At 49.1% G+C, this 22,925-nt stretch overlaps 2 protein-coding genes across 2 annotated transcripts in view; both read right to left on the bottom strand.

Annotated features, from left to right (window-relative positions):
- The window catches only part of LOC103127160 (uncharacterized), a 26,086-nt gene extending 18,558 nt beyond the window's left edge, over positions 1-7,528 (bottom strand). The window contains exons 1-2 of the mRNA XM_060184078.1: positions 7,419-7,528; positions 1,586-2,907 (exon numbers count right to left, since the gene is read on the bottom strand). Coding sequence (XP_060040061.1) covers positions 1,586-2,849 — 1,264 coding nt within the window. The 5' untranslated portion in view covers positions 2,850-2,907; positions 7,419-7,528. The remainder of the gene's footprint in view (positions 1-1,585; positions 2,908-7,418) is intronic.
- Positions 5,396-22,270, bottom strand: LOC103122183 (melanoma-associated antigen B4-like). The gene is given in 6 exon segments (XM_060184079.1): positions 5,396-5,674; positions 5,677-6,179; positions 15,976-16,741; positions 20,133-20,199; positions 21,691-21,870; positions 22,191-22,270. Coding segments are annotated over 6 exon segments (1,875 nt in total).
- Between the last annotated feature and the right edge of the window lie 655 nt (positions 22,271-22,925).

Genomic DNA, 22,925 nt, shown 5'->3' on the forward strand with positions numbered 1-22,925 from the left:
AAACAAGTTATTATAGCTACATCCACTTGTTCAAGAAACTAGAAGGAAAGTGGAACATGCTAAATAGAGCGACACATCAAGTATAAGGAAATACTAACAAACTTTGTAGTGCAGACTGCAATGTCCAAGGGACAATGCTCAAAGGTTTGGATCACGACAGATTAGTTACAGAAGAAGCAATGACTAGTGAACCCATAGATGTTGAGAATCACACTTAATTTTTATGGCAATCTATGTCTGCAAAGAACCATGGAATCAACCTAAAATATCACCCACCTCATCATGATTTAGTTCAGCAATGAGAAGGTCCTTAATTTTATTTGGAGACCGGCAGACAGGTAATAATGATCTCTGTTTTTAAAAGTATTTTTTAAATTTTTATTTTATTTATTTTCCCTTTTGTTTCCCTTGTTTTTATTGTTATCGTCTTTGTTAGATAGGACAGAGAGAAATGGAGAGAGGAGGGGAAAACAGAGGGGGAGAGAAGGACACCTGCAGACCTGCTTCACCGCCTGTAAAGTGACGCCCCTGCAGGTGGGGAGCTGGGGGCTCGAACCGTGATCCTTTTGCCTGTCTTTGTGCTTTGTGCCACATGCACTTAACCTGCTGTGCACTTAACCCAACTCCCTTTTAAAAGTATTTTGCTACAAGAATGTGTGTATCATTATCTTTGTAATTAAGTTATGAAAGTATGTGGACAAAGTATTAGCAAATGCTATTAGATGAAATACCTGCTAGCTGAGGCAACAGACACAACATAGCAGCATCACCTACCAGAATGACAAGAGATGTGGGTAAGAAAAGATATGGATGAACACTGTTGCCTTGCATTCACTGTCACATAGTAGATGCTCAATAAAAGAGCAGTTATCAGGCCACATTATAGAAACCTTCCCTGGCACTCTGCTGGAATTTCTTAGAGGCTTAAAATGTCTTTCAGTGCAACAACTATATTGAGACCCTACCATATGACAGGAAAATCAAAAATGGCAACATATTAGCTTACTTTAAAGACTTTACGGTAAGGAGGCTTCTCTCAAACACACCTTTGTGGGGCAGCCTTGCCAGGAATGTCCAGAGAGGCTGTAGGATAAGGATGTTCTGCCTCTGTTGAAACACAGCGAAAACCCTGCCCTGTCAGACCTGAACCCTCAATATTATTGAGCCTGCAGGACACTGTGTAAGCTCCCTCAAAACAGAAAAAACAAGGATTTCTCTCTGGGGAAAGTACTGGAATAAGACAGTAAAAGCTAGGGCAGACACTAGTGTACAGAAGACTCAGTGTATGCCAGGGACAATCAACTTCAATTTATTAAGATGGAATGTCTCCAGGTTTAAGATTGGGTTAAGAAAGCTATAGAATACAACAGGCAATTTTAAAACACGGAAGATGAACGAGAATGAGTAAAACCAACAGGGCTCTCTGGGTTGTGGCTACCTCTATGCCATCATCTAACTTTTATTATTTTTTTCCATCATCTAACTTTGTGATTGTGGGGCTTTCTCAGGTGCCCAGGTAGAAGGAGCTTGGAGGGGCCTCTTGGAACTGAACCAGCACCCCTACTTCACCAGGCATGGCACTAGCCTGTCAGGGCTCGGGCCTTGGCGCTGGAGCCAGCTGCACCCTGTGCCTTGTCGCTGGAGCCAGGTGCACCCTGTGCCTTGGCCCTGGAGCCAGCTGTGCCCTGTGCCTTGGCCCTGGAGCCAGCTATGCCCCAGATCTTGGCCCTGGAGCCAGCTAAGCTCCGGGCCAGGGCTCTCTCTGCCTGCTCACGCAGAGCCTCTTGGTACTGGGGTGAGAAGGAGCTGGGCACCGTGCCCTTGATCTTGGCCATGAACTGCAGCACGCTCATCTTGCTGGTCTCAGCATGGGCTTTGGGGCCCCACAGGAACTGGTAGCGGGGGGGCTGAGTGTTGGGCACCGGGCGGTACTCCAGGTACTGCAGCCTCACCAGATCCTTGGTGAGGAGCTTGCGGGGCTCCCCGTAGATGTTGTGCTTCCTGCCCGGGTACACCTGCATGGTGCCCAGCACCCTCCAGATGTCTTCCTCGCTGGCGCAGTTGCCCTTCAGGAAGATCATGCCCAGGACATGCATGAGGAGCCCGGACTTGGGCAGCCCTCTGCCAGGGCACACCCTGCCGTGGTTGGGGAGCTTGAGCTCACTCACTAGGTCATAGGCTTGGGTCACTGAGTCCACTTCTTGCACGCGCACTGCAAACAGGGTCTCAATGCGCTCAGAGGCTTTCTTCAGCATCTCCAGGAAGCGGTTTTGGTACCTGTAGCCCAAGATCTTCAGCATTTCTGCCTTCAGGATGGGCTGCTTCAGCTGGAACTTGTACAGCAGGAACTGCTCCAGCACAACCACCCTCTTGCTCATGGCGTCAGGGTCTGTGTACAGCGGGCCGTACTCGAACTTCTCCTCCACTTCCAACTTGGGGGCAGCTCCCTCAGCTCCTCCACAGCTGGGTCTGCCCACAGGGGTGGTTTTGGGCTGTGGCCCTGCCTCAGCTCCTTTGGGGCCAGAGGCTGCCCTGGCATCACTGGAGGTCTTGGTGCCAGCATTGCCCTGAGCATCCTGGGCATCATTGCCTTTTGCTGCTGTTGCTTCTGCAGCTGCTGCCTCTGCCACAGCCACTGCTGCTGCTGGGGTGCGCCCAGTGGTGCCATGACGAGCTTCAGCCTGGGTCTGGGCCTGGGGCTGGTCCTGGGCCTTGGCCTTGGTCTTAGCTTGGGTCTTGTTCTGGGCTTTGGCCTTGGCCTGGGCCTCTGTGCTGGCCTGGGCCTGGTCCTGGTCCTGGGTATGGCGGGACTTCCCAGAGGAATGGCGCTTATTCTTGCGTCTGGGCATGATGTCACAACTCAGGGCACAGCTGGCCCACTGTACAAGGCTCAGGAGGTGCTGGGACCTGGAGGAATGAGAAGAACTTGAGTGAGCGCATTTAGCAGGGGCTTCATCTGGGCTTTTTCATATGAAAAAGGCTGCCAGCATCAGTGGACTCTAAGTGCTGACAAACAAGCCAAAGCCATAATCCTGGAGGGGATAAAAAGAAGAAGAAAAAGAAAACTGGGTAGTCAGTTGTACCATAAGAAGAACAGGACCCTAGGCTGGCAGCAGGCTGGCCTTTCCTCCTGACTTCTACAGAGTCCTTCCTAGAGTCCGGGGTGCCAGGACCTCAGTCCTTTGAACATTTGAGGCTCCTTCCATCCCAACAAGAGCCTCAGAGCCCTGAGCCTCTCCTTGCAGAAGCCAGCCTGAATGCCCCCCACAATGCAATGGCCAGGTAGCAGGTGCAAGCCTGGCGCCCGTAACCCTTCTGGAGGGTTGGAACCCCTCAGCTCTGTCCCAGTACTGGCCTCGACTTCCTCCCGGAAAAACATGGTTTCCTGCACCTGATCCAGGCCTGAGTTTGCTGATGGCTCCCAGAGAAAATGAGGCTCCCTACCCCCTTCCTGGCCTCCACGTTTGGGGCATCAGGGTACAAGCACTGCCTTGGTGGCTCCATCGTCCTGTGCCTCCTCCCCTGATGTGTTTTCAGGGGCTTCCTGGCCCCTCTCTGAGACACTTGGGCTCACCTCCAAATACCTCAGACCTAGGGCTCTTCCTGAGCAGAGCAGGCCTGCGAGGATGACTCCAGGATTGGGGGGAAGAGAAAGTGGCACTAGGCGCTGTTTTCAGAGGAAGGGGAGGAGAACAGTGATGAGGGAGGTGGGGAGAGAGGAAGAGAGAACAGGGTTAGGGGTCTGAGGGCCCAGGAGCTTCTAGAACGGCAATGAGGCAGCAGGAAGGTGAGGGGAACGAGACTGAGGGAGGCCCTGGGTCCTCTTAGAGCTGCTAAGACTTGTCTAGGTCTAACTTGAGGTCCTCACCCAGACTCTGGTGGGCTCAGAGCCTACCTCTGATTGCCCTCAGGCCACACACTTTCAGCTTCTCTCCTCCTGAGACCTGGCTTCTCAGGGAGAAAGGGAGGCTCCTCCCCCTAGCGCAAAGAAGGGATCTCTTGGAACCAGAGCAAGGGCACATGTTTGGCGCCCCCTCTGTGCAGGGGTGGAGCCTCCCCTGGGGTTCACTCAGTGAACCTCAGTCTCACTCCTTTAGAGCCTTGGTCCCTGATGGTTCTTCAAGGCCCTCCCTTCCTGACAGCTCCCTGAGACCTGATCTGGACTGGCTCAGTGGTCAGAGGGCATGGGGAGGCCATGCAACATGCCTAGTGGACCTGGGCATGGCTTTGCTCTCAGCTGTCAATCATTCTGTCTCCACCCCTCCTGTCTCTATAAGGAATGGCTTGGTGGGAAATGCCATTTGCCTGCCAACCTGCTGTGGTCATTCTGCAAATCAAGCACAGAAAGTGTCTGGGTCCCAGTGCCCTGACAGATTGGCAGGATGAAAGTAAGAGGTCTGATGATTCAAGGGAGACAACAAAGACAAAAAAACACTGATCAAATGCTTCTTTTACCACCTAAGCTTACAGTCTTAAGTAACTCCCATTTGAAGTGATTTTATACCTGTGGAAACTGACTCACATCTCATTGAAGGAAGCCTTTTTCCTCTGATGTGTTTACATGTCCATATCTGTTTCTCGTGTCTCTTTCTCTCTGTCCTCTCTGCAAAGGCCAACCTGAGAGGTGATGCCTCAGAAATAACATTAGGAAAAGGTCACCTCTGAGGGCTGGCTGGCAGCACACCTGGTTAAGCCCCCATCGTATGAGACAAAAGGACCTGAACCCTTGGCTCCCCACCTGCGGGAAGGAAATTTCTCAAGCACTGAAGTGGGTCTGCAGGTTTCTACCTTTCTTTCCCCCTCTAACTACCCCTCCCCCTTCATTTCTCTCTGTGCCAGCCAATTAAAAAAAAAAAGGAGAAATGGCTGCAAGGAGCAGTGGATTCCTAGTGCAGGCACCAGCGCCAGTGATAACCCTGTAGGCGAAAGAAAAAAAGAAAAGAAAAAGGTCATCATCGCTGTTTCACCATTTACTATCCATCTCTTCCTCCTCTGACTTTGTTTCCCAAATAGCATTTCATTGCTTCAGGGAATGGACATGGTTTGTCTCGCTCCTGGAGCACCCCTTTCTCACTGGAGCTGTCCCCATTCCTTCCTTCCTGTTTGCAGCTCCTCAGTTCCCTGGTTCTGTGCACAGAGGCCCGTTCTATTTCTCAGCCCCCTGTTATAAGCTGAGCCCTCCACCTAGCAGGTGCTCCAGAGGAGTTTGGAGAAGTAATATGGGCGTGAGGGCGAGTCTGACCTGCTCAGGTTTAGTATCTCATGCTCTGTAGGAGGCTAAGTATATGATTATTGTGAAAGACTAAAACGGTGAACAGCAAAGTTTGCTTATGAAATTTTAATTTCATTATCACCATCAAATTGAGTGTTTGGGTTGAATGACATTTCTTGAGCACTAGAGAGAACCCGGTGACATGACCAGTGTGGTAGCAGGTTGTGCCCAGGCATAGGGACACATCCTGGTGTTAGATGTGCAGGCAGCCCTGGCGGCAACTTGAGCCTGGGTTCTGGCCTGCTCATCTTGGACAGCTTCTTGGTATTGGGCCAGGTAATCGGTTGGCTCTTTGCCATTAACCTTTGCGATAAACTCCAGGACCCTCATTTTGCGGATCTCAGCCTGGGCTTTGGGGCCCCCCAGGAACTGGTAGCGGCGGGGCTGGGTGTGGGGCACGGGGGGTGGTACTCCAGGTACTGCAGCTGCACCAGGTCTTGTGTGAGGAGCTTGTGGGGCTCCCCATAAATGTGGTGTTTCTGGCCGGGGTAGATGCTCATCATGCTCAGAAACGCCCATATCTCCTCTTCGGTGGCATGACTGCCCTTGGTGAAGATGAGCCCCAGGACGTACATGAGCAGTCCGGTCTTGGGCAGTCCGCAGCCGGGGTGCACCCTGCTGTTATATGGAAGCTGCAGCTGAGTCACCAGGTCATAGGCATGGAGCACAGGATCTATCTCCTCAACGTGCATGGCAAAATGCGTCTCAATGTGTTCAGAGGCTATCATTAAGATGTCATCAAAGTAAGCTGCAAAAGCTGGGTTCACCATTCTCTGCATGTCTTCCAGCATGCTGTGCTGTTTCAGCTGATAACTGTGTAGCATGAACTGCTCTAACAGCTTAGCCTCCATTTCCATAGCTTCACTGAATGACCTGCCCTGGTTGGAACTGTACTCAGTGTCGGACTCTATGGGGTCATCGCCATCATCGGCATAGTCATCCTCATCCTCTTCCTCATCCTGCTCTTCCTCCCCCTCCTCCTCATCATCAGAGATGACTAAATCGTCTGACAGAAAGGAAGCAAGTGTAATTACAGATGCTGATGATGAAGAGGCATACTGGACCTCTGAGGGTGACCCATTCGATGGAGAGTTTGGGGGCGTGTCCTCCACTGGTGACAGGAGGGAGTCTTCCTCCTCTTCAGCCAGTATCATCTGCTCATTCCGATGTTTCTTGTGCTCACCGTGGGCACGGTGATGTTTCTTGTGACTGTGAGTTTTTTTATTTTTATGGCTTCGAGGCATGGAGGCCTGGTGGCCAGCTGTTGTTAGATGCTGTGCAGGTGGCCCTCAGCACTGGAGGGGAACAGGAATGCCATGAGCACTTCAGCCTGGAAACACCTGCCTGGCTCTGAGGCAGGCATACTGCATTCCTACATTCCTACAAGGCTGGGGGGGGGGGCTTGCAAGGGCAGGGCACTGCTCTAGGGACCCACAGGGAGCCTGCTGTCCTGTTCACCCCTCCCCCCCCAGCCCCAGCCCTGAGCCTATGACCTCATAGTGTGAGCATAAGCTCATCCAGCCAGCCCTGCCTTGGGCATTCTGGGATGGCAGCAGGCCTGATAGTCATCCAGGCTGAGGAGTCTCATTTCACACTCAAGAGTATCAAGCTAGCTGGAGGGGGTCCCTGGTCCCTCCCCTGCTGCTGTCAAGTGACTCACAAAACTCCCTGCACATGAGATACCATGATGGGGTTTCTCAGTCTATCAAGCTGTGCAGGTGCCCTGGACTAATGGCTTAGTGGGGAGTTTTCAGTCCGGCCTCTTTGGGTCCTCAGACCTCTCTTAGGGTCCTTAGTGAGATGTCCACAAGGCTGACACTCCCACCCTTTCCAGGAATAGTTTGTGGCCCTTCAGATTAAGGCTCTCTCCTCCCATGGGCCCTCTGGATGCCAGTGTGGGCTGCAGGCTTGCTATCCTACTCTGGGTCTTTGAGACTGAAAGCTGGCCAGGCTCCTCTCTCTCTCTCTCTCTCTCTCTCTCTCTCTCTCTCTCTCTCTCCCCTCCCTCCCTCTCCACAGTGGTGGATGTTCCCTCCATCCTTTCTTTGTTCCCCTGTCACTGTCTGACATTCCTCCCTCCCTGCCCCACAGGTCTGCCTCTCCCAGAAACCCAGCTACACCCTGGGGTCCCGGTCATCTAATTTACCTTCTCTTGGTCTCCTGGAGTCAGCAGTGAGTAATGAATCCTCTGATGCTCACAGAGTTATGGGGTGAGTGTCTCTTGTACTCAGGGTAACAGCTTTTCCTGGGACAAATGCCTTCTGCTCCCCACAGGCCCAAGTGCAGTGGCCCAAGTCCCTCACTGCCTTGTGATACCATAGGTGGATCTGATGATGGCATGTCATGGCAACCATGCCCAGCTGTCTTGGTGATGCCAGGGTGGGCAGGGCTTTCACACCTGAACTTTCCACTCTTTGCCATACCATGTCGAGAAATATTGGAGCCTCTAAAATGACAATGCTCAGTAAATGACAGTGGAATGATATATGAATTCAACAGGATGTCAAGATTTATTATCAGCACTACTGATTCTTACACAGTTTGTTGAACCTATGTAAATATGGGTATATGCCATGGATTGTGACAAACACAGTCAAAGGAATAAGAGAACATTTGAGTTAATAAGACTATACTATATTCAACACTTTGTATTCTAAACTATTTCCCAGTGTGTTTCTTCACTATTGGTTGAGAAATCCTATTCCAAACCATGTTAATTGGTTTTGTAGAACAAGAAAATAGTGCAGATTTTTCACAAAGCTTATTATGGAGACAATTTATTTATTTATTATCTACGTTTTTATATCATGAAACTACATCTTGACCGGGGTTTCAATCCACACCATTCCCACCACCAGAGTGCTGAATCTTCACTCTCCCCACTGCAATCCACCAGTTCCCCTAAAGTTTTAGACATGAGCCAACCATCATCTCTACAGCTATCTGTCCACATTTACACATAGTTGCCCCTTCTTTTCCTGATTCACTCCTCTCTTCCCCTCTAAGCCACACATGACATCATAGCTACCTCCATTTGTCCCTCTCCTTTTCCTTCTCTCTCTCTCTCTCTCTCTCTCTCTCTCTCTCTCTCTCTCTCTCTCTCCTTATGGAGCTGGAATGCAGAGCCCTCTTATCTTCATCCTATCACTTCTCCCCCGCTGGGAGTATGGATCAAGGTTGTTTATGGGGAGCAGAAGGTAGGAGTTCTGGCTTCTGTAGCTGCTTCTCTGCTGAACATGGATGTTGACAGGCTGATCCTTACCCCAAGCCTGTTTCTGTCTATCCCTAGTGGACCAGAGCTCTGGAGATGGCAAGGGTCCAGGACACACTGGTGAGGTCATCTGCCCAGAGAAGTCAGGGTGGAGTATCTGTAACTTGGTGTCTGGAAGGTGGCATGACCTAAGTTGAGACAAGATGGTTAATGTACAGGAACCAAAACATAGGGTCAGAGTGATGAGATTAGGGATTTTAGGGTAGAAGAAAGCTAGGAGAACCATTTCAGACCTGTTCCTGGGAGCACACTACAATAGTAGTTTTGCTTGAATTTGGCAGCTAGCCTGAGGTTGGATGACAATATTGTCTGAGAGAATGGTGTCAGAGTAGAGGAAAGGGCTAGAAAGTTGGATTAGGGCAGGGAGTAGCTCCCATTTTTATTAAAAAAAAATCTGTAACTAAAATTAACTATTTACCTCCATCCACTTGTTCCAGGGCCCTGATGTAAATGCATATTCACATTTAGCATCAGAGCCTGTGTAACTTCTAAGTCCCTATTGGTCTGAGCTTATAGCTCACAGTCACACCTGAGGAACATTGCAGGCTTCACTCACTTCAGGACCAGTCTTTTCAAGTGGAAGGGCAGGATACCCCCAGCCTCCCTTCAGAAACTGGGGCTCTCCCTGCTGTCGTTGCGTATGGTAGAGCCAAGATCCTGAGAGGGGCCCCCAAATGCTGTTCCTTATGGAAGCGACCAGTGGTAGTGGAGAGAGGGACTTTTTAGAGGTCAAGGCCCATCAAATGTGTATGGGAATCCAAGGATTCCCTAACTAGAGCCCCAGATGATCAAGTGATGTGATATTAATCAAACAGGCCTTCATTAGGTGGGCCAGCCTCTTGCCCTTATCCAACTTTTGTAGTCCTTTCTTTATCTGATTATCTGAGATTTTTCTCTCAGTTGTTTAGGCATTGCTTATCATTTGTTGAGCCCAACCAGGGTTAGGTTTTGGGCATCTGTCTTCTGGGGGCCTTTCTGCTAGGCCGTCCTGCTAATTTGGTCTAAATCCAATCAATTACAGAATTTATGATGCCTTCTTTAGACACTTCAAACATTATTGAGCACTTTGACTTTGAATTATATGATTGCCCCTTGTTCATGGATACGTGTACTCCTGTATCCAGTACCCTAAACCTCTAGCCTAATCTGGTATCTGCTACTTAGTTAAATGACGTACCCTCTACCTGGGATGTAGGTAGTCCCATGTGTTAGGAAAGGTCTCACCAGATTTCAAGAGTTACAAGGTTGACTTCTCAGGCTGGTCTCTCTGGTTACAGTCCACAGTCGCATTTCAATAACAGCATAATGTGGGATGGAAGCACCAGTAGCAGTTTGGTTGAAGTCAAGGAATCACAGAGAAGAATTGCTGGGGATTAGTGCTTCTCCATGAATCCACTGTTCCTGGAAGCTATCTTTTTTTCCTTTTTGTTGCCCTTATTTTTGTAATCACTGTTGTGGTTATTATTCCTGTTGTCATTGATGTAGTTGTTGTTGGATAGGATAGAGAGAAATGGAGAGAGGAGGGGAAGACAGAAGGGGAGAGAAAGATAGACAACTGCAGACTTGCTTCACAGCTTCTAAAGTGACCTCCCTGCTGGTGGGGAGCCCAGGGTTCCAACCAGTATCCTTACAGCAGTCTGTGCTTCGTGCCATATGTGCTCAACCCGCTGCACTACTGTCTGACCCCCTTAAACATTTTGTCTGGCTTTATATCTCATAGCCTTTCAGCCAACAAATCCAGGTGCTACTATGCTTCCATCCTAACTTCCCTGGGAAGACGACCTCCCCCATGTATCCTGGAACTTCACCTCTCCAGGGCCCTACCCCACTAGGGAAACATAGAAACTGGTTGGAAGTATGGATCGACCTGCCAACAGCCATGTCTAGCGGAGAAGCAATTATAGAAGCCAGAAATCTCACCTTCTGCACTCCATATAGAATTTTGGTCCATACTCTCAGAGGAAGAGATATATTAGGGGAAGATCACCAGAGGGGTCTGAAATCCAATTCCATCAGGACCCAGAGAGAAAAGAGGATACAAGAAAGGACATTCAGAAATAATAACAGGTGTTGGTATGACTTAGAAAGGAAAAGAAGGGAGGACTATAGCAAACATAGGCAAATATATATAAATATAGACAGTTATAGAGATAATAGTCAACCCAAGTCTGTGCCCTTGAGAAAACTACTGCAGGGAACTAATGGAGGGAATGGGGATGCAGAGCTCCGGTGGTGGGGGTGTGTAGAATTGTACCTGTGTTATCTCATAGTTCTGTAAATAAATATTCAATCACTAATAAAGAAAGCTAAAAAATATTCTTTGGGTTTTTTTTTTTTACGTGGATTTCTTGTTTAGGTGGTATTTCTCCTTGCCTGACATTTTTTTCTTTGATACATTGGTAATTCTTTTTCATAATTTTCGAATCTTCCTCATACAGCTACATTTTCCACACTTTTAAAACTTTTTTTAAAAATATTTATTTATTCCCTTTTTGTTACACTTGTTGTTTTTTAATATTATACTTATTGTTTTTATTACTGTCATTGTTGCATAGGAAAGAGAGAAATGGAGATAGGAGGGGAAGACAGAGGGGGGAGAGAAAGATAGACACCTGCAGACCTGCTTCATCGCTTGTGAAGCAGCTCCCCTTCAGGTGGGGAGCCGGGGTCTTGAACCCGGATCCTTCCGCCAGTCCTTGTGTTTTGTGCTGCCTGCCGTTAACCCGCTGTGCTACCGCTCGACTCCCTCTCCACACTTTTATTTAATGAGAATTGTTTTTTCTTGCCTCTAGCATTATTTTGTTTACATTTTTAAAAAAATTATTTATTCATGAAATAGATAAGGGAGAGAGAGAAAGAACCATACATCACTGTGGTACATGTACTGCCAGGGATTGAACTCAAGACCTCATGGTGCCACTTCCTGGACCAAGCATCTAGCATTATTGCTGGGGCTCCATGCCTGCACTATGAATCCATTGCTACTGGCTCTATGAATCCACTGTTTTTGGCAGCCTTCTTTTTTCATTTTATTGGAAAGAGCAGAGGGAAATCAAGAGAGGAGGGTAGATAGAGAAGGAGAGAGAAAGATAGACACCTGCAGACCTGCTTCACCACTTGTCAAGCTGACCCCTGGAGGTGAGGATCCAGGGGCTCGAACCAAAATCCTTTCATAGGCTTTTGTGCTTGGTACTATGTGCAGTTAATCATGTGTATCACCACCCGACCCCGAGAACCCGAGAATCGCTAATTTCTGATTGTCATTCTCTCTCTCTTTCTCTCTCTCTCTCTCTCTCTCTCTCTCTCTCTCTCTCTCTCTTCCACCAGGGTTATTTCAGTGGCGGCTTTGAGCAATATGAAGTCACTCCTCCTGTCAGCCATTCTTTTTTTTATTTCTCTCTTTTAATAGATAGGACAGAGAGATACTGAGATGTGAGCAGGAGAGAGAGAGAGACAGGAGCCTGCAACCTTACTTCAGTGCTCCTGAATCTTCCCCCCAACAGGTGCTATGTAGGGAGCTAAAAGCCAGGTCCTGGAGCATGGTCACCTGGACATTCAGCAGGATGCACCAATCCCTGTCCCTCTATTCTCTCTTTTTTTATTTCAAAGTCACCAGGTTTTCACTCAGGCTCCTGTTTGTGGGACACCACCACTTTCATTGAACTCCTCTCTCTCTCTCTCTCTGTCTCTTTTATTCTAAACTTAAAGTGAGAGATTTATTTATTTCTGAGGAGGTCAGGCTGGAACCTGGGTTGTGTGCATAACAAAGAGGGCACAGTATCTCAGTCATTTGTATCATAAACATGTGCCATTAAAATATTTTATGTTTATATATCACAAATGAGAGAGATAGAGGAAGAGAGAGAGAGAGGGAGAGAGAGATAGGGAGAGAGATATGGAGGCAGAGAGAGGGAGAAGGAGAGGGAGAGGGTGAGGGAGAGGGAGAGGGAGAGGGGGAGGGAGAGGGGAGGAGAGAGAGAGAGAGAGAGAGAGAGAGAGAGAGAGAGAGAGAATTGGAGAATATGTATCCAGAGCACTGTTCCAGTACATACAATGATACAATGCTGGGGTTGAACTGGGAATCTTAGGCACATAAATCTGATGCCCTACCACCGGGACCACTGCCCCATACACTTTTTGTTTGTTTATATTGGTCAGTGTTGTCTCTCCTTATTTTAACTGGCTAAGTGTTTATCAGCTTTCTTATGTTTTCAAAGATTTGGATTTTGATCTTGCTGATTATTTTTCTATTGATATTTTCAAGGCCATTGTTTTTTGGTCTATGAGTTACTATTTCTTTACTTGGCATTAAATTTCATATTCTCTTTCTAGGTCAAAGTTAGAAGCATAGCTAAAATGAAAAATATTCCATATTTTTATTGCTAATATAATCAGCTAATGGTATCAATGCCACAACTTTTGCAGAACTGCACACAGCTCATTTTCGTTTCATTTAGTCCAGAATCTTTATGATTTCTTTTGAGAGCACTTTTTTTTCTCCATATGTTGTTGATAAAGACATGCACCAATGCCTAATTATTTTGAGATTTCCATGAATTATCCTGTTACTGGTTTCCACTTTAATTCCACTGTGGTCAGAGATCATACTTTGTGTGAGTTTTGTCCTTTCATTTTGATTCTGTGTGTTTCGTGGTGCAGAATTTGGACCTACTGGATGTATGTTCTAGGTGACCATAGAGAAGTCATTTCCAATATAATTATGTTCTCTAAAAATGCCATTTAGATCTAGTTAATGAGTGGTGATGTTCAGCTATACCCTTCCTGATTTTCTGCCTTCTGCATTTGGTGAGAGAGGTGTGCTGAAGTCTCCAGCTAGTTACACTGGATTCATCCACTGCCTTCTGCTTGTGAGCTGAGCTTCTGTGTCCACCAGCCTAGCTCTCCAGTTTCACAGGTAGCAGTTAACCTGGTGTCTCAATTCTCAGATAGATCTAAGAGGGGTTGGCAAGTTTCCATTCGTTCAACTATTTTTGTTGGTAGGTGTGTGTGTGTGTGTGTGTGTGTGTGTGTGTGTGTGTGTGTGTGTGTGTGTGTGTGTGTGTGTGTGTGTATGTGTCAAAGTGTAAGCTCCTTATATGCCAGACTGGAAATGGGAGTGAACAAGAAAAACTCCAGTTTTCTCCACATGTGCTAGGATCCAGGTTTGAGCCCTGATCCCAGCTACCCTACAGAGGAGACACTTCAGGGTCAGGGAAGCAGGTCTCTTTCTCTCTCTCTCTCACACACACACTATCGCCTACAACCCTCTCAATTCATATCTGTCCTTTCTAAAGAAAATAGAAAAGAAAACAAAGTAAAGAATGTCTACTGGGAATGGATGTATAGTGCCAGCACGGGGCCCCGACAATCCTGGTGGTGATGAAAAAAATAAGTAAAAGAGAAATATATGAAATAAAGGCATGTATGATGGCTTTTCATTTGGGCATGGTTAAATTCATGTGTCAGTTTCACCTGTCATGGGATGCACAAGATACTTTGCTGAGCATTTCACTGAGATGGGACTTGAATGGGGTTCTCATAGATGGAGGTGCCTTTTCAAATGTGAGTGCAGCTTCTCTAGTCTAATAAATGCCTGCAGAGAGCAGAAACACTGGCTGCCTTTGAGTAAGGATGTCTTATGCCTGAGGCCCCAGTGGCCCCAGAGACCCCAGAGGCCCCAGGTTAAATTCCCAGCACTTCCATATGGCAGTGGGGAATGGAACTCTGAACTCACACACTCTGTCTTTTCAATTCCATTAAAAGGAGAAGTCAATTGATGAAAATAAATGTAGATATGACACATATAATAAATGAGTAGACAGTGGCATCAAACAAGTTATTATAGCTACATCCACTTGTTCAAGAAACTAGAAGGAAAGTGGAACATGCTAAATAGAGCGACACATCAAGTATAAGGAAATACTAACAAACTTTGTAGTGCAGACTGCAATGTCCAAGGGACAATGCTCAAAGGTTTGGATCACGACAGATTAGTTACAGAAGAAGCAATGACTAGTGAACCCATAGATGTTGAGAATCACACTTAATTTTTATGGCAATCTATGTCTGCAAAGAACCATGGAATCAACCTAAAATATCACCCACCTCATCATGATTTAGTTCAGCAATGAGAAGGTCCTTAATTTTATTTGGAGACCGGCAGACAGGTAATAATGATCTCTGTTTTTAAAAGTATTTTTTAAATTTTTATTTTATTTATTTTCCCTTTTGTTTCCCTTGTTTTTATTGTTGTTGTTGTTGTTATTGTTATCGTCTTTGTTAGATAGGACAGAGAGAAATGGAGAGAGGAGGGGAAAACAGAGGGGGAGAGAAAGACACCTGCAGACCTGCTTCACCGCCTGTAAAGTGACGCCCCTGCAGGTGGGGAGCTGGGGGCTCGAACCGTGATCCTTTTGCCTGTCTTTGTGCTTTGTGCCACATGCACTTAACCTGCTGTGCACTTAACCCAACTCCCTTTTAAAAGTATTTTGCTACAAGAATGTGTGTATCATTATCTTTGTAATTAAGTTATGAAAGTATGTGGACAAAGTATTAGCAAATGCTATTAGATGAAATACCTGCTAGCTGAGGCAACAGACACAACATAGCAGCATCACCTACCAGAATGACAAGAGATGTGGGTAAGAAAAGATATGGATGAACACTGTTGCCTTGCATTCACTGTCACATAGTAGATGCTCAATAAAAGAGCAGTTATCAGGCCACATTATAGAAACCTTCCCTGGCACTCTGCTGGAATTTCTTAGAGGCTTAAAATGTCTTTCAGTGCAACAACTATATTGAGACCCTACCATATGACAGGAAAATCAAAAATGGCAACATATTAGCTTACTTTAAAGACTTTACGGTAAGGAGGCTTCTCTCAAACACACCTTTGTGGGGCAGCCTTGCCAGGAATGTCCAGAGAGGCTGTAGGATAAGGATGTTCTGCCTCTGTTGAAACACAGCGAAAACCCTGCCCTGTCAGACCTGAACCCTCAATATTATTGAGCCTGCAGGACACTGTGTAAGCTCCCTCAAAACAGAAAAAACAAGGATTTCTCTCTGGGGAAAGTACTGGAATAAGACAGTAAAAGCTAGGGCAGACACTAGTGTACAGAAGACTCAGTGTATGCCAGGGACAATCAACTTCAATTTATTAAGATGGAATGTCTCCAGGTTTAAGATTGGGTTAAGAAAGCTATAGAATACAACAGGCAATTTTAAAACACGGAAGATGAACGAGAATGAGTAAAACCAACAGGGCTCTCTGGGTTGTGGCTACCTCTATGCCATCATCTAACTTTTATTATTTTTTTCCATCATCTAACTTTGTGATTGTGGGGCTTTCTCAGGTGCCCAGGTAGAAGGAGCTTGGAGGGGCCTCTTGGAACTGAACCAGCACCCCTACTTCACCAGGCATGGCACTAGCCTGTCAGGGCTCGGGCCTTGGCGCTGGAGCCAGCTGCACCCTGTGCCTTGTCGCTGGAGCCAGGTGCACCCTGTGCCTTGGCCCTGGAGCCAGCTGTGCCCTGTGCCTTGGCCCTGGAGCCAGCTATGCCCCAGATCTTGGCCCTGGAGCCAGCTAAGCTCCGGGCCAGGGCTCTCTCTGCCTGCTCACGCAGAGCCTCTTGGTACTGGGGTGAGAAGGAGCTGGGCACCGTGCCCTTGATCTTGGCCATGAACTGCAGCACGCTCATCTTGCTGGTCTCAGCATGGGCTTTGGGGCCCCACAGGAACTGGTAGCGAGGGGGCTGAGTGTTGGGCACCGGGCGGTACTCCAGGTACTGCAGCCTCACCAGATCCTTGGTGAGGAGCTTGCGGGGCTCCCCGTAGATGTTGTGCTTCCTGCCCGGGAACACCTGCATGGTGCCCAGCACCCTCCAGATGTCTTCCTCGCTGGCGCAGTTGCCCTTCAGGAAGATCATGCCCAGGACATGCATGAGGAGCCCGGACTTGGGCAGCCCTCTGCCAGGGCACACCCTGCCGTGGTTGGGGAGCTTGAGCTCACTCACTAGGTCATAGGCTTGGGTCACTGAGTCCACTTCTTGCACGCGCACTGCAAACAGGGTCTCAATGCGCTCAGAGGCTTTCTTCAGCATCTCCAGGAAGCGGTTTTGGTACCTGTAGCCCAAGATCTTCAGCATTTCTGCCTTCAGGATGGGCTGCTTCAGCTGGAACTTGTACAGCAGGAACTGCTCCAGCACAACCACCCTCTTGCTCATGGCGTCAGGGTCTGTGTGCAGCGGGCCATACTCGAACTTCTCCTCCACTTCCAACTTGGGGGCAGCTCCCTCAGCTCCTCCACAGCTGGGTCTGCCCACAGGGGTGGTTTTGGGCTGTGGCCCTGCCTCAGCTCCTTTGGGGCCAGAGGCTGCCCTGGCATCACTGGAGGTTTTGGTGCCAGCATTGCCCTGAGCATCCTGGGCATCATTGCCTTTTGCTGCTGTTGCTTCTGCAGCTGCTGCCTCTGTCACAGCCACTGCTGCTGCTGGGGTGCGCCCAGTGGTGCCATGACAAGCTTCAGCCTGGGTCTGGGCCTGGGGCTGGTCCTGGGCCTTGGCCTTGGTCTTAGCTTGGGTCTTGTTCTGGGCTTTGGCCTTGGCCTGGGCCTGGGGCTGGTCCTGGGCCTTGGCCTTGGTCTTAGCTTGGGTCTTGTTCTGGGCTTTGGCCTTGGCCTGGGCCTCTGTGCTGGCCTGGGCCTGGTCCTGGTCCTGGGTATGGCGGGACTTCCCAGAGGAATGGCGCTTATTCTTGCGTCTGGGCATGGTGTCACAACTCAGGGCACAGCTGGCCCACTGTACAAGGCTCAGGAGGTTCTGGTACCTGGAAGAGTGAGAAGAACCTGAGTTAGCCCCTTCAGCATGGGATTCCTCTGGGCTTTACCCAAGACCCATTCTGATCATTCTTCAGGGCCCTGACCCAGGACCCTCCAGCCTCCTGTGCCCCCTGCTACATTGCCCCCCTAGAATGTTTGCCATATTGGGACAGGGCTTCCAGCTGCCAGCTGCCAGGCCTGGAGACAGCAGGCTTTAGAGAGAGGCTCTGTTCTGGGGGTTGTGCCCCTCTGCTCTCAAGCTGGACCAGGGTGTGCTCCTGAGCAGGTTCTGGACCCTCTGGCTGCTTCTCTGCCAGTCCCAGCCCCACCAGACCCACCAACTTCCCACACCCAGAGGGGCAATGCAGAGGCGCCTTCGGGTCTGTCCCACAGATAGATCTGGAACACCTCCTTCCTGAGTAGCTTGAGTCCTTCTTTCTCACTCAGGGCCCTGCTGGCATCCAGGAGGTGCTTGTGTCCCTCTCCTGAGCAGAAGTGAAGCTGCCCTTCACCTAAATATTGACTTTTTGGGTGAACAACACTGAAGGCTGGCTCAGGCTTGCAGCTCACCTAAGAGCTCAGCACACCCAGGGAAGCTCACTCTGTGGGACTCTTGAGTGGGGAGTGACCCTATCCTTGCTATTGAGCCTGTTATGGGCTTGGACTCCTGACTTCCTGCAGCTTTTCCTGAGACCCTCTGATAGCCACCAGGGTTTCCTCACCTGCTCATGGTCACCCAAGACTGAGACTGTGGTAAGGAATGTTAAATTATGTTGCTTACTGAATATCATCTTTGTAATTTACACAGTAGGGAGCTTCATACACATGTGATCAGGACGGGCACCTGGGACTTAAGGCAAGTGAATGTCTCTGTTCAAGAAACTCATCCCACTGCTCAGCCTGGGGCCCACTGGAAACAAGCTGACCCTGGGGGTCCATAAAGTAGTGGAGTTGATTTTGCTCAGGTCTATTGGGATCTCCATGGTGCTCTCTGCAATGTAGGTTCCTCACGTAAGTCACAAAATGATCATAATGCCCTTTAACCCCCGAGGACCAGCAGTGCCTTTATCTGAACTCTGAGCCACTCTGCACCGTCACCTGCAGCACCCCCTGGTGAGACGAAAAGAATACTGGGAAGTCAGGTGGGCAGTGAGAAGAACAAAGGATGCTGAGCTGGCAGCAGGCCAGCCTTTCTTTAGGTCTCCTCCAGTGTCCTTCCAAGACTCTGGGATGCCAAGACCACTGTCCTATTATAATTTTAGGCTTCTTCCATCCAAAAAGACCCTCAGACATGTGAGCCCCTCCTTGCAGAAGACAGCTTGAATGCCCCCATAATGCAATGCATTGGTAGCACTGCAAGTCTGGCGCTCTTCATATCTCTGTCTCAGTATTGGCTTCGATTTCCTCCGGGACATGGTGTCCTGTCCCTAATCCAAGCCCCGAATTTGCTGATGGATCTCAGAGGAAAGGAGGCTCCCTGCCCCCTTCCTGGCTTCCATGTTTGGGGCATCAGGGTACAAGCATGGCCTAGGTGGCTCCATCAGCCTCTGCCTCCTCCCCTGATGCCTTTTAAGGGGCTTCCTGGCCCCTCTCTGAGACACTAAGGATCACCACCAAATATCTCAAACCTAGGGCTCTTCCTGAGCAGAGTATGACTAAAAGGATAGCCCTGGTGTTGGGGGGTGGGGAAGATAAATCGGTACATTGAACTTTTTTTCAGAGGAAGAGGAGGAGAACAATGATGAGGGAGGTGGGGAGAGAGGAAGAGAGAACAGGGCTTGGAGGTCTGAGGGCCCAGGGGCTTCTATGGTGGCAATGAGGCAGCAGGAAGGTGAGAGGAACGAGTCTGAGGGAAGCCCTGGGTCCTCTTAGAGCTACTAAGACTTGTCTAGGTCTAACTTGAGGTCCTCACCCAGACTCTGGTGGGCTCAGAGCCTACCTCTGATTGCCCTCAGGCCACACACTTTCAGCTTCTCACCTCCTGAGACCTGGCTTCTCAGGGAGAAAGGGAGGCTCCTCCCCCTCACGCAAAGAAGGGGTCTCTTGAAACCAGAGCAAGAGCACATGTTTGGCGCCCCCTCTGTGCAGGGGTGGAGCCTCCCCTGGGGTTCACTCAGTGAACCTCAGTCTCACTCCTTTAGAGCCTTGGTCCCTGATGGTTCTCCAAGGCCCTCCCTTCTAGACAGCTCCCTGAGCCCTGGTCTGGACTGGCTCAGTGGTCAAAGGGCTTGGGGAGACCATGCAGGCTGCCTAGTGGACCTGGGCGTGGCTTTTCCCTTAGCTGTCAATCATTCTGTCTCCACCCCTCCTGTCTCTACAAGGAATGGCTTGGTGGGAAAAGCCATATGCCGGCCAACCTGCTGTGGTCATTCTACAAATGGAGCACAGAAAGTGCCAGGGTCCCAGTGCCATGAGGTATTGTGAAGTAGAACTAATCGTAGTGAATTAGTTTAAAAACTGTGAGTAAAAAGAAAGTTCCAGTCAAGTTTTTCCTTTACCTTTTGGACTTGGATTCAGATGAATTTTTTCCTAAAAGGCACACACACACACACACACACACACACACACACACACACACACACTTATACTTACTTTGCTAGGAGAGAGTCAGATTAATTGGAGAGGGGGAGATATAGATGAAGACAGATCGAGAGACACCTACAGCCCTGCTTTACTGTTCCTGTCACTTTCACACTGCTGGTGGACACGGGGTTCAACCTGTGTCCTCACACATGGTAAAATGCATGCACAAAAGGTATTTCATTTCTTACCTCCAAAAGATTTACTTTTTTTAAATTATCACCAGAGTTTTGGTGGGTCTCAGTGCTCACAAGGCATCTACTACCCCATGGGCCTGTCCCCTCCTGAGCCACTGACCTCAGTTAGAGGGAGCCTAGGCTCATCCAGCCAGCCCTGCCTTGGGCATTCTGGGATGGCAGCAGGCCTGATAGTCATCCAGGCTGAGGAGTCTCATTTCACACTCAAGAGCATCACGCTAGCTGGAGGGGATCCCTGGTCCCTCCCCTGCTGTTGTCAAGTGATTCACAAAACTCCCTGCACATGAGATACCATGATGGGGTTTCTCAGTCTATCAAGCTGTGCAGGTGCCCTGGACTGATGGCTCAGTGGGGAGTTTTCAGTCTGGCCTCTTTGGGTCCTCAGACTCCTCTTAGGGTCCTTAGTGAGATGTCCACATGGCTGGCACTCCCACCCTTTCATGAATGCTTTGTGACCCTTCAGATTAAGACTCTCTCCTCCCATGGGCCCTCTGGATGCCAGTGTGGGGTGCAGATTTGCTTGCTTGTTCTCTCTGCTCTGGATCTTTGAGGCTGAAAGCAGGTCAGGCACATCTATATCTCTCTCCTTCTACACAGTGGTGGATGGCCCCTCAGACCTTGCTTTCTCCCCCTATCAGTGCCTGACATTCCTCCCACCCTGCCCCACAAGCCTGCCCCCTCACAGAAGCCCAACTATACCCTGGAGTCCCCCAGTAGGCAGTGAAGGTCTCCGGGAGGCATCAGTGAGCAATGAATCCTGGGGTGCCTTGAGAGTTTGGGTGAGTGATGCCCTTAGTCCTCAGTTACCTCTGCAAGTCTTTCATATGCTGCCCCCTTACCCCAAACCACCCTTTGCCTTGCCACAGCATAGAAGGGGCCGATGATTTCCCCATCCAGGCAGCCATGCTCAGTTATGCCAGCGCTAGCAGGATGGCAGGGTGCTCTCGCCTGAGCTCAGTAGTGTTTTTCATACTGTCCCCAGACATAATGGTACCTTATAAGGAACAGTTGCTCAATGAATGCTTGGCAAGTAAAAGTTGAAATGAATAAAAAGCCAAATTTATCATCATTAAATCCTCACACAGCTTGAACTCTGCATTGAGGTATACATCATCCGTTGCACAATCACAGAGCAAGAGGATAACTCAAACCCTGACTCACTGATCCTTTATTTTTGATTCATCAGTTTCACATCCCAAGTATTTCCCTTGGGATTTGCTGCCATTTGATGAAAAACCAATTTCTACTGCCATGTTATATGTACACTAAGAAAAAATTAAGGAATTTTCATTGTTTCCTGGTAGAACCTATAGTTTTCAATAGGCATTAATGTTTTATCTATGACAACAATAGTAGATTATGAACAAGGTAAATCTTCATTTGAAAGAAGTAACTTTTTTAAAAATCAGAACTACAAGTCGCTATTATAACAGGAAAGGATGATACACAAACACACATTTTATTCCCTCCACCCCCTTCTGCTTTCCACTGTTGACGGACAGGAAGAGAAACATCTGTGTCAGGTCACCTTGATGTGTGTCGAGGGACAGACCTTGGCCCCGGAAGGTGCACTGGCTGTGGCAGCAGTAGCTGCCTTGGTTGAGGGTCTCGCTCTTGCTGTGTCTTCCTCATCCCTAAAGCCTCCTCATACTGATTGGGGAAGGAAGTGGTCTCCACAGCATCGATCTTGGCTAGAACCTTTGGCACCTTCACCGTGCTGGTTAAGGAGGGTCTTGGGCCCCACGAGCTCATAGGTCAGAGGATCTCTGTGGGCACTTAGTGGTACTCCGGGAACTGCTGTCCCACCAAATCTTGTGTGGGGAGCAAAGCCGAGGTGCCTCCTGCCAGCAGAGACCCCTAAGACACTGGAGAACTCCTAGTTGTTCTCTGAATTGGCCTGTCTGTCCCTCTTGAAGCTCAAGGCCAGCACCACCATCAAGAGCCTCCTTTGGGCAGCCTGCCCTCCCTTCCCTCCCCTGTCCACACCACCCATGGTGCTGACCAGGCCCAGCCTACACCCAAGGGTGTAGACCTGACTGCTGGGTGTGGCACCTTCCAGTGCAGCCCCCACGCCAGCTCCAGGTGTCAGAGGGTCTGCTGGGGGTCTCGGGGAAGTTGTTCCTGGCCTTCATGCTGACACTCCTCAGTGGTGCTGCTGAGTGTGGCTCCTCATTTTATGCCCCCACAGCACAGCACAAGTGCCCCCATGTGCTGGCCTCTTGCAGGAGAGCTCTGTGGTCTCTCTTGGTGGAGGCTTGTGCCTGGTGGTGCTGCCACCTTCTCCTCTTGGCTCTTGGCATCTTCATCAGGCCTTGGGCAGGAATCATCTATATTCATATAGCAGGTAGCCAGGGCCTTCTGAGCGTCCTTGGTGGTACCAGCAGCAGGGCACTGGGGGAGCACCCTCAGACATAGGACAGGGGCAGGAGGTGGTAGCTTCTCCCTCTCCTTTCATGGTTAAGCATCCTTAAACTCTGTGTCTCCTCTGTGCCTGGTGTCCTTTCTCCTTGTCTGACTCAGGATTATACAGTCTTTTGACCTTGGGCATGATGAAATGGCTCAGGGAAGAAGGAAGCAGTGTGGACAGTATGTAACAGATGCTGGCACCTGAGGAGGAAGGGAGAAGAAAGTAGATGAAAACCTTCAGCAGGGACTGTTGTTCCCCCTCGACCTTAGCTGAGGTTGTTTCAGTGAGGCCCTTAAGAGTACACAGTCCTGGGGGTCGGGCGGATGCACAGGGGTTTGAGCACACGTGGCACAAGGCGCAGGGACCGGCATAAAGATCCT

This window comes from Erinaceus europaeus, unplaced genomic scaffold (genome assembly GCF_950295315.1).
Source record: "Erinaceus europaeus unplaced genomic scaffold, mEriEur2.1 scaffold_288, whole genome shotgun sequence".
NCBI lineage: Eukaryota > Metazoa > Chordata > Mammalia > Eulipotyphla > Erinaceidae > Erinaceus > Erinaceus europaeus.